The sequence below is a fragment of the Hippopotamus amphibius genome, chromosome 5, assembly GCF_030028045.1.
Source record: "Hippopotamus amphibius kiboko isolate mHipAmp2 chromosome 5, mHipAmp2.hap2, whole genome shotgun sequence".
In the NCBI taxonomy this organism is placed as follows: domain Eukaryota; kingdom Metazoa; phylum Chordata; class Mammalia; order Artiodactyla; family Hippopotamidae; genus Hippopotamus; species Hippopotamus amphibius.
Genome location: NC_080190.1, coordinates 57,763,193 through 57,782,066, shown reverse-complemented (window position 1 = coordinate 57,782,066; position 18,874 = coordinate 57,763,193). Strand labels below are relative to the sequence as shown.

At 51.9% G+C, this 18,874-nt stretch overlaps 1 protein-coding gene across 7 annotated transcripts in view; it reads left to right on the top strand.

Annotated features, from left to right (window-relative positions):
* ANXA11 (annexin A11) overlaps window positions 1-18,527 on the top strand; it is a 41,375-nt gene extending 22,848 nt beyond the window's left edge. For 2 of the 7 annotated variants that reach the window (XM_057734630.1, XM_057734629.1), the window contains 12 exons: window positions 2,520-2,930; window positions 4,237-4,324; window positions 4,572-4,666; window positions 5,289-5,402; window positions 7,403-7,493; window positions 7,893-7,972; window positions 8,105-8,161; window positions 11,776-11,869; window positions 14,711-14,806; window positions 15,805-15,863; window positions 16,067-16,189; window positions 17,719-18,527. In XM_057734630.1, coding sequence (XP_057590613.1) covers window positions 2,661-2,930; window positions 4,237-4,324; window positions 4,572-4,666; window positions 5,289-5,402; window positions 7,403-7,493; window positions 7,893-7,972; window positions 8,105-8,161; window positions 11,776-11,869; window positions 14,711-14,806; window positions 15,805-15,863; window positions 16,067-16,189; window positions 17,719-17,778 — 1,227 coding nt within the window. In that variant the 5' untranslated portion in view covers window positions 2,520-2,660 and the 3' untranslated portion in view covers window positions 17,779-18,527. Of the gene's footprint in view, window positions 1-1,472; window positions 1,586-2,519; window positions 2,931-4,236; window positions 4,325-4,571; window positions 4,667-5,288; window positions 5,403-7,402; window positions 7,494-7,892; window positions 7,973-8,104; window positions 8,162-11,775; window positions 11,870-14,710; window positions 14,807-15,804; window positions 15,864-16,066; window positions 16,190-17,718 lie in introns of all 7 variants that reach the window. The other 5 variants (XM_057734633.1, XM_057734632.1, XM_057734634.1 and 2 more) reach the window with 3 other exon arrangements.
* The last annotated feature ends 347 nt before the right edge of the window (window positions 18,528-18,874 follow it).

The window sequence follows — 18,874 nt, the reverse complement described above, 5'->3', positions numbered from 1 at the left end:
CACTCTCTGCTCAGGGTCCCAGAGTGGAGAGGGGAGGAGTGATAGTGCTTTCCAGTCATTTCCTTGCTCCCTTCTTACCCCCACAGTGCAGCCAGGTCAGGGAGGGGCTGGAGAAGAGCTTGGACCTTGGGGCCAGGCGAGGTCAGGGTTTCAAGCCACTTCTGAAAAGCCAGAAGCAGGCCAGGCCCCAGTCTCTTGTCTTAATAAAGCTGATAACAGCAGACAAATGTGTTCCATTCTCTGAGACTCAGTTTTCTCCTTTGCAAATGGCTTCAAGCATCTCCATCACTGGGCTGGCCCAGACAAGAATGCAATAGCCAGGTACAGCCTTAGGCACAGTGTCTTCTGTAGCACTGCCAGGTGACAGTTGCCCCTTGTCACTTTTCCTGCCTTGTGCTCAAGGTGTGTGGTTTCCCAGCAGCAGGGGCCCCTGCAGCGGGAGGAAGTGGAGGCAGTTGCTAAGGGTCACATGTTACTGCTGCACCTCCTACTGTGGGCGGATAGCAGGGAGGCTGTGCCAGCCGATCAGGCATGCCTGTCCTATTACTGCCACCTCTGTCAGCATCTGAGCAGCGAGAGAGGGAGCCGGCGGGTGATTCCAGGAAGGCTCTGTCCTGAATGTCCTGGAGCCTTGGAGCTGAAAAGCCAAACCCGAGGCCCTCGGGGCCTTTTTGCTGCCATGGACGGGGCTGCATCTAACAGGCCAACAGCCCACATGATGATGATAGCTGCCGTGCTGCTTGTCACAGTGACAGCTGTAACACACGAACACTCACTGGGCTCCCGGCTAAGCCCTGCCTGGCATTATTTCTCTTAATCCTCCTCACGGCAATTGGAGGCAAACGCTAATTATCCCCACTTCACCGGAGGAAACTGAGCCAGGATGGTTGAGTGCCTCCTCCCAGGGCACATACCTTGGTCCTGCTGGTTTCAGAGCTGGAGCTCTTTACTGCTTTTCCCCTGTTTTCCCCCTGACAAGGACAGGTGTCTGTTTTCCATGACTGAGCGCTGTCTCCCTCCATCCTGTCATCCTGCTTCTCCCCACCTCATACAGACTCATGATGACAGCAAACAGCCAAATTAGCAGGACACCCCACCCCCACCCACCATGCTTTTCTGTCACTCTGGACTCTCAGTGCTCCCTGAGCTCGCCACTGTCCTGGGCTCGCACAGCATCCTGAGTGACCTGTGTTTCTGTCTCTACTCCAGCTCCATGGTGGTGAGCCCAGGTGGACAGGTGTGCCCTTGGCCCTCCTACCTTAATACCCCGCAGAGGGTCTTGGGAATGTTTGCTAAACACGGAATTGAAAGTTCCCTCTTCTCTTCCTCTGGTTCGACTTTGCTGCCCGAGTGGTCCTATAGACTGTCTGAGGCTCTGCTTGGCTTCCCCTTCCGCCACCTGGGAGCTTGATGTCTCTGCCTGGTCCTGTTGGGGGCTGTCAGGGCGCTAACAGGCTTGGTGTTGCTTGCAGGTGGTGGTGCCTGGGGAGGTGCTGGCTACCCACCGCCCAACATGCCCCCCATCGGGCTGGATAACGTGGCCAACTATGCAGGGCAGTTCAACCAGGACTACCTCTCGGGAATGGTGAGTCCAGCCCTCCTGCTGGGGGCCACAGTGGTGTGGCCAGAGGGAGAAAGGCTGCTGGCTTCCATGGTGTCAGAGAGGGATGTGTGTGTGTTTTACCTGTGGGCGCTGAGGGTGCTGAGCTATGTCTTAGGACATAATGGTTTCCATCAGGGCTCTCACTGGCTCACTGTCCCTCTGCGTCTTGATTTTCCTGTCTGTAAAATGAGGGGTGGGGAAATGCATTGGACCAAATGGCCTTCCAGGTCCCTTTCAGCTCTGGGGGATTGGGTGGGGGTGGGGCTTTCATGGAATGTGCATCAGGCATCTTCTGTATGAGCTCAGCATAGGGACAGGAGGGGGGTGAGGGTATGCATGTGTGTCTCTGCGTGCGTCGTGTACGTGTGGCCACATGCATGTACATGTTGTACATATTTGTACACGTGGATGGCTGTCTTGGTTGGGCCTGGGAGCAGGTGCCTGGTAGCACAGGCAGACGTACTACTTTTATTGATTTGCTTATAAAGTGGTATGTTTTATAATCTAAAAACAAATGTTTGCTCAGTGTAAACAGTGCAACCACTACATAGTCTGATTTGTGCCAGGCCCATTCTAGGCACTGGGGATAGAAAACTCCTAGCCCGGGAGCACTTACCATCCACTGGGAAGAGACAGACAGTAGCGTAAGGAAACGGTGTGGTGTTAGAGTGAGTGTGGGTGCTTTGGGCACGTGGGCAGGTAAAGGGGTCAGCAGTGCAGATGGAGGGCATGTGGGGCAAGGTGGGTGGACAGGGTGGGCCTTGCTGAGAAGCCAGTGGTGCTCGGACTTGGCTTGAGCTGAGTGTGGCTCCTGGGCACCTGCTGCAAGGCTCAGAGCAGGGAAGGGCAGATGGGCAGAGTGTGGCCGTGTCCCTTGGGGGCTGTTAGCCTAAGGCTCTTTTTTGTGGACTTGCAGGCTTCCAACCTGTCCGGGACATTCGGAGGAGCCAACGTGCCAAATCTGTACCCAGGGGCCCCTGGGGGTGGTTACCCTCCCGTCCCCCCGGGGGGTTTCGGGCAGCCCCCTTCTGCCCAGCAGCCTGTTCCTCCATATGGAATGTACCCGCCCCCTGGAGGAAACCCACCCTCCGGGATGCCTTCATATCCACCATACCCAGGGGCCCTTGTGCCAGGCCAGCCCATGCCGCCCCCTGGGCAGCAGCCCCCGGGGGCCTACCCTGGGCAGCCACCCATGACCTATCCTGGGCAGTCACCAGTGCCACCTCCAGGGCAGCAGCCAATGCCACCTCCGGGGCAGCAGCCGGTGCCAAGCTACCCAGGGTACTCGGGGTCCGGGACTGTCACCCCTGCTGTGCCCCCAGCCCAGGTGAGTGCCAACCCTGTGCTACTGTCTGTCTGGGCCTGGCCCCAAGGGCCTGAGACATGTGGCCCAGTGTCCTCTGTCAGCAGGGCTAGGGAGCGTGTGGGGAACGAGGGAGGGCTCAGTCCTACAGCTCTAACTTGGAGTTTTCAGGGTCACTTTCTCACAGACTCCCCGTCCCTCTGTTTGTATTCCTGAGGGCCTAGGGAGCTGCCCTGTTTGTCCCAGCTTGGTTAGATGATTCCTGTGGGAGTTGGGTCTGAACACCTCCAGGTACTCTTCATTCCTCTTGTGTTTTTTACTGCCTGGGTTTTGTAAGAACTGGTCTCAAGGCCTTTGGCCAATGGCTCTTAGTTTTCAGTCCCCTGGGTGTGGCCTCCCAGACTGGCTTCAGAGGATTCTTAAAACCAGCTCCTTTGGGTAGGGAAGATTGTTGGCAGTTCTTTCAGGGCTGCTCTTGGCTCATTTTGGAGAGCAGTCCATGTTTGCAGAGCCTAGAATTCATTGTCATGGTTACATGGGCAAACCAGCCAAGCACAGGGCAGTGGTATGTGGTTGACTACTATTTTTAGTCAGAGGGTCCAGTCCCCTCCCTCCCTCACATCCACACACTCCCTACCCCTGCCCTGCTCTGCATCCTCCCTCTCTGCCTTCCCCCTTATCTTTTCTTTCAGCTTATCTCCTTAACTCTGTTAAAACCAGATTGTACTAGATAATCCACCAAGGGAGCATTTAGGCAGAAAAAATCAAGTTTGTTTGGAGTGTAGCTGCCACATCAGAAGGAAGTGCAGATGGTAAGCAGGTCATAGAATCCAGAAAACAGTGCTGAAAACCAGAGCTAGTCCAAGAGGTAGTTGGGCTGGGTGTCCCATCACGAAGGCTGGACACCTGCACCCCAGAGGGAACACACGTGCACAAAGGTGGATTAAGCCCGTTAGGGGAGCCCTGATGTGTACTGTGGTGCTGAGACCATGAGGAGAGGCCAGGCCCCTGTTCCTGAGGCCTCCCCTTCATCGGGAGCCCGGGCCCAGGCCTGGAGGATCCAGGCATAGGGCAGATTTTCAGCATCAAGACTCAGCTCTAGGTGGACTCCTAGCCACGGGAGCCAAGCAGACACTTCAGTGCCAGGACATGAGGACAGGTAATGGTCACCGTGGGCCGACTCAATGTTGAGTCCCCTGTGCTGTCAGTTGAGCAGGCTCTTTCAGGTATCCCAACTTTCAGAGGAAGGTCATTTCCAGAGTCTGCGGCAGGCAGTCTCACATCTGGGGGATACAGCATCTTACTGTCTGTCTGTCTGTCTGTCTGTCAGTTTGGAAAGCGAGGCACCATCACAGATGCCCCTGGTTTTGACCCCCTGCGAGACGCTGAGGTCCTGCGGAAGGCCATGAAGGGCTTTGGTGAGAGACCCTGGATGGCGCACGTCCTAACCGCCCCAGGACTCCCCAGGCAGTTACACGGTGGCTCTGTGGGCTGGGGTTGCTGGGTGGAGGCAGCCTGGCCCCAGTGGTGGAAGAAGAGAAGGTGGATATGGGGCTGCAGTTGGGATGCCCAGGAAAATTAGAAGACCTAGGCCAGGAAAGTCTCCAGCCACAGAGCATCCTCATGACCCTCAGCCCTGCCCACCCCCACCTTTCCTTCCTCCAGGGACTGACGAGCAAGCCATTATTGACTGCCTGGGGAGTCGTTCCAACAAGCAGCGGCAGCAGATCCTCCTGTCCTTCAAGACAGCTTATGGGAAGGTGAGTGTTGGCGGGGGGGGGGGGGGGGGGGGTCCTCTCCTGAATTAAGGTATATCCTCCAGCACAGCCCTCTTCCTGCTTTTCCTTGGGGCCTAGTGGGCCTGGATCTCCTGGATGGACTATAAGGCACGTTAGGGTATTTCCTGCTGGCTCTCAGCTGATGGCATCTTCTAGAGGCAAAGGATGCTCTGGAGGAGAAACCCCAGAGTCCACAGGGTACTGAGGTTTGATGAGAGGTGCCCAGGTGTTCCAGCCTGGCTCTGCCACAGCTCACTGAGACCATGAGCAAGTTACTTCCCTTTGAAGGAAGAGGCTTTAAGTACTGAACAAATGCAAGGGGGGGTGTATTTTGAATTTGGGGGCTTTTGGATCTTAGCAAGGTAACCCCTGGGTATACATAGGCTAGTGTTCTGGCCCAGTTCCTCTCCTGCTTTAATGTACCAGGAGTCCCCTGGGAATCTGGTTCTAATGCAGGCTGCGATTCTGCAGGTCTGGCCTGGGGCCTTGGGTTTGACTTTTCTGCAGATGCTCCTGGTCTCTGGATCTGGGATATTGTCCTTATTGGTCACCTCCTGTGGATTCTCAAAATAGGTTTTGTTTGTTTGTTTGAATGTCCAATCAGGATTTGATCAAAGATCTGAAATCTGAACTGTCAGGAAACTTTGAGAAGACAATCTTGGCCCTGATGAAGACCCCAGTTCTCTTTGATGCTTCTGAGATAAAGGAAGCCATCAAGGTGTGTATGTGCTGTGTGTATGTGTGTACCTGGGTGGACATACAGCCCTGGGGAAAGGCCTGGACCACGTGGTGTGTCTTAGCTTGCTCATTAGCTACTGTTGTCAGCACGGCTCCTGGACCCTCGCGGTTGGAGTCCAAGTGCTATAGAAAAGGGAACTTCCTGGTGGTTCTCCCAAGAGGCAAATGAAGCGTCATTCATCATCAAGGAGCATCTAAGTCTCTCCACCTTAAAAACACGGTGGAAGCTGGGGTTGCAAAGGAAGCTAATGATGCAGTGATAAGAGGGGTGGGAGGTGTGGATGCTATCATCCTCACTCATTAGGACTCTGTTGTTAGCAGATATGAGAAACACTCTTGAGGAGCTTAAGCAGAACAAAGGTGGAGAATCTGTTAGGCGGATAGAGACAGGAGGAGGAGAGGGATGGGACTGGCAGAATTTCTTTCTCCTCTCTGCTGCTTCTTGAGTGTCTGCTTCATTCTTCCATCAGCTTCTGCACCTCTCCTTCCTTGGCACAGTATCCCTGTCGACCCCTCTCTATGTACCTGTCAGAGATCCAGCCACTGAAGAGGCCAGCTGTCCCTGGTCCAAACTTCAAATAAAGGGCAGGTTCTGATAGGCTTCGTTTGGGTCCCAGTATCCCCCTAGTTCAATCAGTTGTGACCAAGGGGAGGGTCCTGCACATTTTGTACTGTCCTGTGGCTGCCAGGACACCCAGCAAGTGTCCCGTGGATGGGGAGGGGCTGCTCCCACAGGCGGGGGAGTCCTTGTGAACTGAGCAGGTGCCTCAGAAGGAATCTAACATTCCTCAGGGGACTGATAGGCACAGTGACTTTTCCTTCCCCTGAGAAGATGTTACCCGATGGGTTCTCCTCTTCATGGGTGTCAGAAGACACAGCCAAGCCACAGAGTGGGCCAAGGAAGGATTTATTACTTGCAGCAAGTAAGCACATCAGGGATCTTTCCCAGAACAGTCTCTCTTGGAACTGCGAAATTGGGGAAGTTTTAAGCTAAGGGCACATGCGTATTCATGAAGGGACTTGGGTGGTCTGCAGAGTCCAGGCGTGAAAAGGTCAACATTGTCATCCCGTAGGATCCAGTTGATTTGGTGCTTGAGTGGCCAAGGGGGTTAAAATTCTGCAGAACAGCTCAGAAAGCCCTTCAGGCTAGTGTTTACCCATTGAAACAGAAGTGGGGGTCTGTATACCTGATTGCTTATCTTTCTTATTGTTCTTTTGTTCCCTTAAGGGCAAGTACTGTGGCCAGCCTTAGATCACAAAATGGCTTAGGCCAAAAATGGTTTCTCTTATGTCAAGAAAGCTATTCCTGGTTCTCTTGCTCCAGGGACGCCCTACCTATCTACCTGCAGTATCACTCCCATTTTATGGTCAAGAAACCTGAGGCACAGAGAGGTGAAGTAATATGCCCAAGGTCACACAGAAGAGCCAAGATTCAATCTGACATAGAAACCAGGCTACTGACCCTGTCCCCTGCCTCCTCACTGTCTCTGACTCCTCACTGTCCCTGACTCGGTATCTCCAGATGTTCCACTGCCCACTCTAGGACTCAGATTTTTCCACATGTCCATGCTCTTCCTTTAAACCCATTTTCTCAGTTGTTTCTCATCTCATTCATGGGCTGAACTTGGAATAAAGCAGATCCAGTTCCTCCTCTCAACCTCACCATTTACGGTGTGTGGCCTAGGACAAGTCACTACACCTCTCTGATTCTTAAGTGTCCTGGCAGATGGAATGGGGATGATCCTTCACATGATCTCTACGTATCACTGTGTTGCTATCATTACTGGTACTTTCCTGGGATTGCAGAGGGGAACCTGACTGCTTCGGGCCTGAGCAGCAGCAGCACGGTGGGTGGGTCTGTGTCTGTGGCCTCCATCGCTGGGGTTTGTGCCCTGGGGGATCGTGGCACCTGCTCTTTCCTGAGTGCCAGTGAGGGGGCTGTAACAAGCTTGTGCTTTGTTGTGCTCTCTGCCTCCACAGGGGGCAGGCACAGATGAAGCCTGCCTGATCGAGATCCTCGCCTCCCGCAGCAACGAGCACATCCGGGAACTGAACAGAGTCTATAAGACAGGTTAGGCTGGCCCTGGCGCCCTCTGTCCCTTGCAGATCCCTGTGCTTTCAGGGCCTTGGCCACACCCTCTCCCAGGGCCTCTCTTCCTTCCTGACCTCCTGGCCCGCTTATCTCCTCATCTCCCACCACCCCCAACACACTGGGCTTCCATCCCAGACCCAGCCCTGCCTGCTGTTTACACAGTAACAGGTGACTGAGGTAAGGGAGAGCTGGGGAAAACCTCCTGGGTGTGGTTGGGGCCAGGTCAGCCTGGAAGCCCCTCCTGATCTCCAGTTGCATGTTCCTGGGGGCCCTGGGGGCCACCTGTCTCCTCATGCCAGCGGCCGCTGTTAACTGTGTGCAGTGGGCAGCTTGGTCCATTGGGCTACAGAGTGGCCACTTCCTGCATCTCCCTTTTAGAATTCAAAAAGACCCTGGAGGAGGCCATTCGGAGTGACACATCAGGGCACTTCCAGCGGCTCCTCATCTCTCTCTCTCAGGTACCTCTCCCAGTGCAGAGCTCGGGCCCATGGCAGGGAGAGGTGGTTCTCTGGGCCATGGGGAGGAGGAATAGGGAGGGAGGGGTGCGATTCCAAGGAGTGACCTTGACCTCACAGCCTGCTTCCTTTCAGGGAAACCGGGATGAAAGCACAAATGTGGACATGACGCTTGTCCAGAGAGATGTGCAGGTGAGTGTAATGGGCCATCTTCCTGAGCAGAGGGGCATCTCCCACTTTCTTTTGTCACAAGGGAGGAGTTCTGCGATGGAAAGAGCAACAGATAAAGAGTGGATTCCAGATGCCGTGAGTTTCACAAGGCTCTGCTCCTTATCAACTGCATGACCTGGAGCAGGTCACCCCATCTCCTTAGTCTTCAGTTTCTCCACCTGCAGGAAGGGAACATGTGGGATAATAAATATTACAACATTTGGTAGATCAGTTATGGATGTGGGATTTCATGTGGCTTGGAACTTTTTCCTGTATTTGGTTGCATAGACCATTATGTTTGCAGATGGGGCAGAATTCACACTTGCCTATTAAGCTGTTGAAGATTTGAGCCTAGAAACCAGCTGTCACATTAGTTGTGCAGCCTTAGAATTCTGCCCTTGTCCCCAGCCTGGTATGAATTGCGGACCAAAGTGGGAACAATCTCTGGCTGTTTCATCTCTTGGTCCAGGCGTCTGAGCACCTCTCCAGAGGCGTTTGGGTTTTCCCACTAATGAAATCACCACCATAGCAGTTCTGGCCGGAGAGAGCCCCGGCTTCCTGGTGGGATGAAGCTGGCCATACCTCTCTCCACCTCACTGCTCCTGCCCCCCAGGGCACTGCATTCTCTAGGAACTGCCAGTGGACTCCTTGTCTCTGTCATGTGTCAGAGGACTTCTTCATTGCCCTTTTGTAAGAGATGGAAGAGAACCACTCTTCTGGTCTGGCCCATTTGCTTTCCAGGTGAGGACACTGAGGCTCAGAAAGATTGAGTATGGTGTCCAGAGAAAACTGGAGGCAGAGCCTGGGCGAGGGCCCAGACACCTGGCTCACTCTCTGTGCCCAGACAGCGCCTGCCTCTGCCCAGATCCCAGGCCCCTCACTTAAAACATCTCCCTGGCTTGGGACACCCATTCCCATAACTGGACTCAGGCCTGGACATCCCCAAAACCCTGGGCTCTGGCTCTTGCCCCAGTGGGGATTTTCCTGTTGCTGTTTCCTCTCCAGGCTGTTTCCTAGCTAAGACAGAAGTTGCCTTGGTTGCAGGTTCTCGTGCCTACTGCTCTGCCTTTTTTGTTCTGGACCTGCTTGGCCTCACCTTGACCTGTGGGGTCTCTGAGCTCCTGATGGCCACCTTCTGCCCTCAAGTATCAGTGCCTTTTGGTTCAAGACCTGCTACCTGATGCCTGGAAGAAACTTTTTTTTTTTCTTTTTAATGGTGATCTTACATGTTTATTCTTTTTGCTGTTTTTAAGCTCTTTATTGGAATATTGCTTTACACTCTTGTACCAGCTTATGAGGTACACCAAAGTGAATCAGCTGTATTTATACACATATCCCCATATCCCCTCCCTCCCGCGACTCCCCCCCACCCTCCCCGTCCTGGCCCTCTAAGGCATCACCCATCATCGAGTTGATCTCCCTTTGTTATACAGCAACTTCCCACTAGCTATCTATTTTACACTTGGTAGTATATACATGTCTGTGCTACTCTCTCACTTCGTCCCTACCTCCGCTTCGTCCCCACCCCCCTAACCCCGTGTCCTCCAGTCCATTCTCTGCATCCTTATTCTTGTCCTGTCACTGGGTTCATCAGTACCATTTTTTTTTTTTTTTAGATTCCGTATATATGAGTTAGCATACAGTATTTGTTTTTCTCTTTCTGGCTTACTTCACTCTGTATGACAGGCTCTGGGTCTATCCACCTCATTACATATAGCTCCACTTCATTCCTTTTTATGGCTGAGTAATATTCCATTATACATATACGCCATATCTTCTTTATCCATTCATCTATTAATGGGCATTTAGGTTGCTTCCATGTCCTGGCTTTTGTAAATAGTACTGCAGTGAACATTATGGTACATGTTTCTTTTTGGATTATGGTTTTCTCTGGGTATATGCCCAGTAGTGGGATTACTGGATCATATGGTAGTTCTATTTTTAGTTTTTTAAGGAACCTCCAAACTGTTTTCCATAGTGGCTGTGCCAACTTACATTCCCACCAACAGTGCAGGAGAGTTCCCTTTTCTCTACACCCTCTCCAACATTTATTGTTCCTAGATGTTTTGATGATGGTCTTTTTGACCATTGTGAGGTGATACCTCATTGTGGCTTTGACTTGCATTTCTCTGATGATTAGTAATGTTGAACATCTTTTCATGTGTTTGTTGGCCATCTGTATGTCTTCTTTGGAGAAATGTCTATTTAGGTCTTTCACCCATTTGTGGATTGGGTTATTTGCTTTTTTGGTATGAAGCTGCATGAGCTGCTTGTATATTTTGGAGATTAATCCTTTGTCCATTGTTTCATTGGCAAGTATTTTCTCCCATTCTGAGGGTTGTCTTCTTGTCTTGTTTATGGTTTCTTTTGCTGTGCAAAAGCTTTTAAGTTTCATGAGGTCCCATTTGTTTATTTTTTATTTTATTTCCATGATTCTAGGAGGTGGGTCCAAAAGGATCTTGCTTTGATGTATGTCGTAGAGTGTTCTGCCTATGTTTTCCTCGAGGAGTTTTATAGTGTCTGGCCTTACATTTAGGTCTTTAATCCATTTTGAGTTTATTTTTGTGTGTGGTGTTAGGAATTGTTCTAATTTCATTCTTATGCATGTTGCGGTCCAATTTTGAAGAGGCTGTCTTTTTTCCATTGTATATTCGTGGCTCCTTTGTCAAAGATAAGGTGCCCATATGTGCTTGGTTTACCTCTGGGTTCTCTATTCTGTTCCATTGATCTTTCTATTTTTGTGCCAGTACTATACTGTCTTGATCACTGTGGCCTGGAAGGCACTTTTGAGCCATCTGTTACAAGGGTTGCAAATTGGCAAATCGGTTGGGCTCAAACCTTTGAAAACTTAACAGGAGAGTGCAGATTCTCCCCATTTGCAAACATAACGGTGTATGTGATGAAAAGGCAGGCAAGGGCCTATCACATGAAGTCCCACATCCATAACTGTGATCTATCAATTGTTGTAATAGTCATTGTCTCACATGTTCGTGCTTACAGATAGGGAAACTGCTTTTAAAGACTGAGAAATTTCACATAGATATCTGGGTTTCTGGTTCCTCGCGAGAAATGGATCTGGCGGCTGAGTCTTGTTCCTGTCATGTACTCGGGTGAGAAGTAACCGCCCCTCTGCCTGGTCCCCGTGGTCCCCACCACACTTAGAAGTGGTCTGATTCCCGCATTTAAGTTACCTACCTGGCCTGTCAGGTTTGTGACCCCGAATCTAATCCAGACTTCGCGTTTTAGAGATGATGAAACTGAGGCTAGAGAGGACCAGTGGCCTGCCTAGAGTCCCGTGGCAAGTGGGTAGCAGAGCTAGGGCACAAGCCCATGTTTTCCTTCGTTCTGCTGCTCCCTTGGTTGGGTTAAAGCTGTTCCTGGCCTGTCCTGGGCCCCAGTGGCCTCGACTCTCCTCGCTCAGTGAGGGGACGTGTGGATGGTGTCAACTTCAGCACAATGAATGGAACTCAGCTGGGGCCCTGCCCCCTTTCCCTCCGTCTGGGCTTGCAGGGCCCAGAGACTATGCCTAGCTCTCCTAGGCTTGGAGTCTGGGCTGAGGCCTGCATTGTGTGTCTATCTGTCCCTCTTCTGTCCAGGAGCTCTATGCAGCTGGAGAGAACCGCCTAGGAACAGATGAGTCCAAGTTCAATGCAGTTCTGTGCTCCCGGAGCCGGGCCCACCTGGTGGCAGGTAAGGCAGTCCCGGTCTCCTTGCAACCAGGTAATGAGGACGGATGAGGTGTGGCAGGAAACAGCTTGCAGAAACACTTAGCAGTTCCACTCTGCGTGGGCCTTTCACTTCCTTGAAAGAGCCCCCTGGTGGACAGTTAAAAGATATTATCAGCAGGTTTCCTGAGTCTGCAAGCATCCCGTGCTGGAGGAAAGCAAGGAAGGAGATGAGAGAAATGGGAGCCTCCAGTTGGCTGGTATCTTTACCTGCTAGAATGTGGAATATTAGAATTGAGAGAGCCTCCAAGAGCACCTGATCCAGTGATTTCCAAAGTGTGGCATAAAAAATAAACATCGCAATTACTAAGTTACACTTCTTTACTCTTTGCTTCAGCAGATATAAACTGAGCTCCTGCCATGTGCTGGGTCATGTGCCAGGTCATGGAGTAGGTGAAGGGAAGGCACTGCACAGTCTCTCTCCTCCTGGGGTTCATCTTGTTTGGGGAGCCAGGCAGTAAACAAAAATCAAATACAATCTGTACCAGTTGGTAAATCTTTAGAAAAGAATTATAAAGTTGGAAACTGGGATGGGAAGTGATAAAGGTATTGGAGGGTGCCAAGGCTGTCCTCACCAAGGTAATGACCTTTGAGTTAAAAACATGAAGGAGTTGCAGGTGCAGAGGCCCTGAGCAGGGGGCTCCCAGTGCAACCAAGAAAACAGTGAAGGGGGCTGGTGAGGTGGAGCAGATGGCGTGAGTGAGAGGAGGAGCAGGTGAGCTCAGAGACAGTAGGAAGCCCTGCTGACAATTGCATGGACTTAGGTGTTTATCCTGAGTAAAACAGGGAGCCATTGGAGGGCTCTGAGTAAAGGAGAGACATGATTTGACTTAGATTTTGCAAGTGTAGTGGCCATTGTGTTGAGAAGAGAGAAGGGATCAATGGCAGAGCAGGAAACCAGTTAGAAGGCTGCTGCAGTAAATCCAAGGGAGAAGTGATGGTGGCTTGGACCAGCTGGTAGGGGCAGGTGGTGAGAAGGGGTCAGATTCTGGCCCTGATTGCCGATGAACTGGACTTGGAGTGTGAGAAAAAGGATTCGAGGATGACACAGGGTTGGTTCCCGCTGAGCCAGTGGAAGAAGAGGGGAAGGGCCCTCAACTGAGATTGGGAAGCTGTGGATGGAGCAGGCTTTAGGAGGGAAGGAAGTCAGGAGCCTCAAGCTGGAGATACCACGTAGGCAACTGGGTTTGCAAGTCCAGACGTCAGGAGAGGTTTGGGCTAGAGATGGAAGTTTTGGAGCTATGAGTGGGTTGAAGGAGTTTGAGGCTCTGGGACCGCAAGAGGTCCTCTCGGGAGGGAGACAGGAGGGAGACCAGCAGTCTGAGGACAGGGCCCTGGCCATTGCAGGAAACTTAGAAGGGGCACCCAGAGGAAGGGGTGTCCTAGAGGCCAGCAGTGTCAGCGGCGAATATGAGGTGAGGACAGAGAACGATGACCACATTTAGCAACGTGGGTGGGTGAAATTGCCAGCACCGGCTCTGTGCATGCATTGAGCCTTTAATGCAAATAGGCACCATTCTCCCATTTTACAGATGAGGAAGCGGGCAAAGGGCAGTTGGGAAAGTCAGCTACCCAGCTGGTACCATGGGCAGAGCTGGGATCTGAACTCAGGCTAACTGCCTCCAGAACACACTTTTTAACCTCTGCGCTGCACTGTACTGGAGCATGAGTGAACATATGCCCATCTTAATCACTGTTTATTTTAATGAGTACGGAATATATCTATTGCACATCAACGCCCCAATTTCACAAATGCTATTAGTCAGGAGAAAAGAGGAGCCAATCTAAAGAAAACAGTAAATAATGAATTTGGATACAGATACAGTGGAAATCATAATACTGATAATGGAAATGACAGCAGTTTGGAGAACACAGATAGAAACTGAGACCCTGGCTGGGGAAAAGGAGGTTTATAACCTGGGTCAGAACTCAAGTTAGGACCCAGGTCTTCGTGGCTCCATCTGCCTCTCTTGGAACCCACAGCCCACTTCCCATGGGTGCTCGGCTCGGCCCATCCCAGGGTAAGCTGGGGCGCTGGATGGGCGTTAGCTCACGGTCAGATTGAGAAAGACCAGCAGCACGTGGAATGACGGAGGAGGGCTGGGACTGGAAGTGCAGGGATCTAGAAGACAGTGTCGGTGTCGGGGCTCTTGGACAGGGGGCTGAGGTGCGATGGGTGAGCAGTGGCCAGGGCAGTGCTGGTAAGGGGACCACATGAGCAGGTCTGGGGGCAGGGGGAGTGCACTCGCCTTCGGGTGAAGAATTTGGCCACTTTGAGAGCTGGGCGGGTGTGGTCACGGAGGCCGCCCAGGGTGCCGGGAGCAGAGTGGGAGAGAGGGGGCTCCAGGAAAGGGCAGAGGCCTCCTCACCACGTGTCCTGTATGAGTCAGGTCGGGCTGCCGTAATAAAATACCACAGACTGGGTGACTTAAAGAACAGAAGTCTGTTTTCTCGCAGTTGTGGAGGCTGGAAGGCCAAGGTCCAGGTGCCGGCAGTGACGGTGTCCCCCGAGGCCCCTCTCCTGGGCTTGCAGATGACCACCTCCTTGCAGCATCTGCACAGGAGCTTTCCTCTGTGTTTGCAGCGCCGGGGTTTCCTCGTGTGTCTAATCCCCTTTTCATATACAGATAATAATCAGGTTGGATTCGGGCCCACGCTAAGGGCCTCATTTTAACTTCATTGCCTCTTTAAAGACTTTATCTCCAAATGCAGTTAAATTCTGAAGTCCTAGGAGCTAGGACTCTGACAAAGGAATCTGGGGGGCACAGAATTCAGTCCATGACATGTCCCTCTGTTTTCCCACTAGTTTTCAATGAGTATCAGCGAATGACAAGCCGTGACATTGAGAAGAGCATCTGCCGGGAGATGTCCGGGGACCTGGAGCAGGGCATGCTGGCCGTGGGTAGGTGTCTTGGCCCGCCTGCCAGGGGGCTGCGTGTGTTGTGAGTTTTCAGGGTGCTCACTCACTTCTGGTTGAGGAAGCGCGTAGTTAAGGGGTCCAGGATTGCTAAATCCAGCTGCCTCCGTGGTGGGAAGTCAGGCTGCTTCCCGAATCACTGCGTAGTTGTACCCCCAGCACTCCTGGAGGTGTCTTGTTTATATTTCAAGCCCAGCCCTGGGGGAGGGAGCTGCAGTGTGGGCACTAGTGGGAGCGCAACCAACTGTTCTCCCGGAGGAAGATGACTCATATCCTGCCAAGTTTCCTCTAAAAATACACCCCTGCAGGCAGTTGTCAGATGTTTGTGATGGAAACACGTGGAAAGATTTTTTTATTTGCAACAGCAAAACGGGCCCTGGCTAAGGAAAGCTGGCATGGCTCCTGGGAAGCTGGTGTACTTCCTGCAGTGCCTTGTCATGTCCTGCAGATCAAGGCCTGATGGACTCCAGGTCCGTCCTCCCCCCTCCCCCCCACCCTGAGGGGCTGGTCCCTCTTTATACCCACCTCCGAACATCACCGTTTGCCCATCTTCTGCTTTGCTTTTCTTGGAGCTTTCTGGATGGGACAGATTTCCCTGTGTAGCCCATGGTAGGTATCATGGCCTGAGAACCCAAGTTAGGCCTTTATTCCTCTCAGCCATCCTTCTCCATCTGTCCCCTCCTGCCTGAGCAGCAACATGGTTCCTTACCACCATCCACGTTCCTTCCCTACACAGCTTCCTGCATCACACTGGTTGTCATGAAAGGGGTTGGGTTGGTGTCCAGGCTCTGCATGTTTCTATTCCAAAGGGCTGGAGCCAGGATTGTGGATTAATTGAACCTGGAGGAGATGAGTGGGGGAGGAAGATGGATGCAGTGGTGTGTTTGATTGACATCCGGCCTCCTGAGAGGGTGCTGTGTGCTCTATGCGCCCCTGGACTGAGTTTTCTGCAGGTTGAGTTATGCTGTGTTTCTCTCTTCTAGTGAAATGTCTTAAGAATACCCCAGCTTTCTTTGCTGAAAGGCTCAACAAGGCCATGAGGGTAGGTAACCCCCAGGTGCAGGGTCTGGGTGGGGGATGTCTCAGCCCACTTGTGACCAGGACCTTGCTCAGGGGAGGAGGCACAAGGAGGGCCACTCTTCAGCCAAGAGGACGGAGGGCCAGGGGCAGGGAGGGGCCCAGGGAAGGTGGGGAAGTGGACAGTGAGGAGGCCCGTTGCTCATGCCCTTGGCTGACTCTCTTTAGGGAGCAGGAACCAAGGACCGGACCCTGATCCGCATCATGGTGTCTCGCAGCGAGGTCGACCTCTTGGACATCAGAGCGGAGTATAAGCGGCTGTATGGCAAGTCGCTGTACCATGACATCACGGTATGGGCCTCTAGGGGCTGTCTGGGCTGTCTCTATGGCCACTCCCACCGTCCCCTTTACTCTGCCCCCTCAGAGCTCCCGCAGGCTCAGCCTCAGCCAAGTTGGGGCATCTTGTTTGTGGTCCTCGTACTTGCCCTCTTCAGTTTTCACTTCTTCATCTCATTGTACAGCAGCAGGTTGTCAGCTCCTGATGGCAGGGTGGGTCTTTGACCCTGCTGTTCAGTAAATGGTTGGGGGAGGAAGGTCCAGAATCAGCATTAGAGAACACGCAGGACCTCCCCCGCCTGATGCCTGGCCCTCAGAGTCCAGCCACCCCGTGGGTCTGTGATCTGTCAGTGAGAAATCATGTCCTGAGCCCCCGCAGGGTGCACGGCTCTGGCTGCCTGATGAGTCCCCTCGCTCAGCTTTATGGCGGAGACAGCACAGGAAGGCAGTTCAGAGCGAGGGCTCGGGGGTCACACTGCCCTGGGGGTCAGTTCTGGCTCTTCTACTTGCTCACTCTGATCTCGAGCAGCTGGCTTAAACCTCCCCGAAGCCCAGTTCCATCATCCTTAAGATGAGGATAATAATAGTGCCCTCCAGGAGTGTTGAGTCTTGAGGGCGGTGGTCCAGGTGAAGCATGTTGTGTGACACGTGTACATGTCTGATAGACCCTGGCTCCTCTTCTATCACTGTGTGCCAGAGCCAGGCTGACAAAATTGATTCCTCATGGGGGTTGGGGCGGGCCTGACACTTAAATTCTGAACTCACTTGAACCTTGAAATTGAGGTCCCCACGCCCAGGTCCTGATTTCAGACTCACTAATGTTTGGGGTGTTGGGCATTTCACTGAGAGAAGCTCTTTTCTTGGATGTAAAAACAATGCTGTTGATGGCAGAGAATTAGTAATTATTCACAAAGTATAATGTGTGTGTGCCAGCAGGTTGTGGGCATCTGGAAGAAGCCATAGGCCTTGCCCTCAAGGAAAGAAATGATGGCAGGAAATGATTAGAAATTAGCTAAGTGTGGCCTTACTTCTAATGTAAGCGCAATGGACTCAGATGGAGAAGAGATCAGTGTGAACTGGGATGCCCAAATAATAACAGTCCCCTCCACTGGACAGTCGTATCATAGTAGGTTACATTTCCTGTAGAGGACACAATAGTGTATTATGGTATAATCCCAATTTAGTGCAACAGAAATGCACTGGGCGAAAGGCCACCATTAGTTAGCCCTGGGTAGGGGTGTTTTTGGCTGTTTAAAATTTTTTTTGTTTATTTTTCAAATTCTGACTTCAATCACTGGGGTGAATGCAACTTTCTGTTTTTTAATGGGGGGCTCAGGAGGCTGAACTGTGTTGCCCAAGGTCTGTGCCTCATTCAAGGCCAGTGTGTGAGCCTCTTACCAGCTCTGGCACCAGCACGGTGGGGAATTTCCTAGGATGGGGCTGCTTGTCTGTAAGGGCACTTGGGGCAGAAGAATGTCAGGAGTCAGGAAGCCAAAATTGGCTGAGCCTTTCTTAACTGATGTCTTACTTGTTTCTGGGACCAGGGAGACACTTCAGGGGACTACCGGAAGATTCTGCTGAAGATCTGTGGTGGCAACGACTGAGCGGTGACTGGTGGGTCACTTCCGTCCACCTGCTGGCAACAGCGATGCCAGGAAAAGGCCAAAAGAATGTTTGTCTGTTTCTAACAAATCCACAAAATAACCCCCCGGTGTCCCAGTGAGGACCATCCGTAGAACCTTGGCCTCGTCCTCCACCCACCCTCCTGATCCGTGTATTGTGCTTGTGCTGAAGGACCTGGGTTGGTCTTGAACTCTCTCAGGATGCCTCCTCCCCTCCCCCACTCCTCACAGCCTCTTGCAGCTAAAGTAGATGTTTTGTTTCCTGACTCATACATTCAGTCCCTTTTGCTTGTGGCTGAAACTCTTAGTTTCGTTTTAGTCGTATAATTTTGTGTGTTTATTTGGAGGTTTTTTTTTTAATATATAGTCATTGCAGACAGATGCACACACGTCTTTGCTACGTACACAGTTTGGGTGAGACAGGTGGGGGTTGGGGGTGCCATGTCCTCAATGAGGAGTAAAAGGGAAAACCTTCAAGGGTACTCTTTGCATCTGGTGAGAATGTGTCATGAGCTTTGTTATTGCCAAACTCACTCCTTTTTAGAAAAGAAAAAAAAAAAAGGCCAGAAGTCATCTGTTCCTTCTTTCATGCAAAACCACAAGAATAAAGCCAGCTCCCTGCCAGTGACAGGGTTTCTTGTAATTGAGAATGTGCCTTAAACTTGAATGTCGATGGCCAAAAGCTGTTTCCAAATTAAAGTCAGCCAGCTCTGGAGCGTTCTGGAAGTGTTTTCCTGGTGCCGACTTGTCTTCTTGTGCTTTATGATTCTGCCCTGTAGCTCAGGGGTTCCAGCCTTACTAGCTGGTGGAAATTTATATGACTTTAAATAGAAACTTGTGCTCAGGAAACCCTGCGCATAAGTAATTTGCAGAGACTGGGTCGTAAGGACATGAGAAATGGAGGTTCCTGAAATTCATCCTTGGGGTCCAGACACTGAAAAGGCTCAGGGATTTTGGTCGGATGCAAGTGTGGTGAAGTCTACTAGGGCAAGTAGGAGGAGCGTGGTCCTTCCCCCAGATCTGGAAGGAGGGACGCCGGCAGGAGGGGATGTCCATGACTCCTGGGGGAGGCCTTACA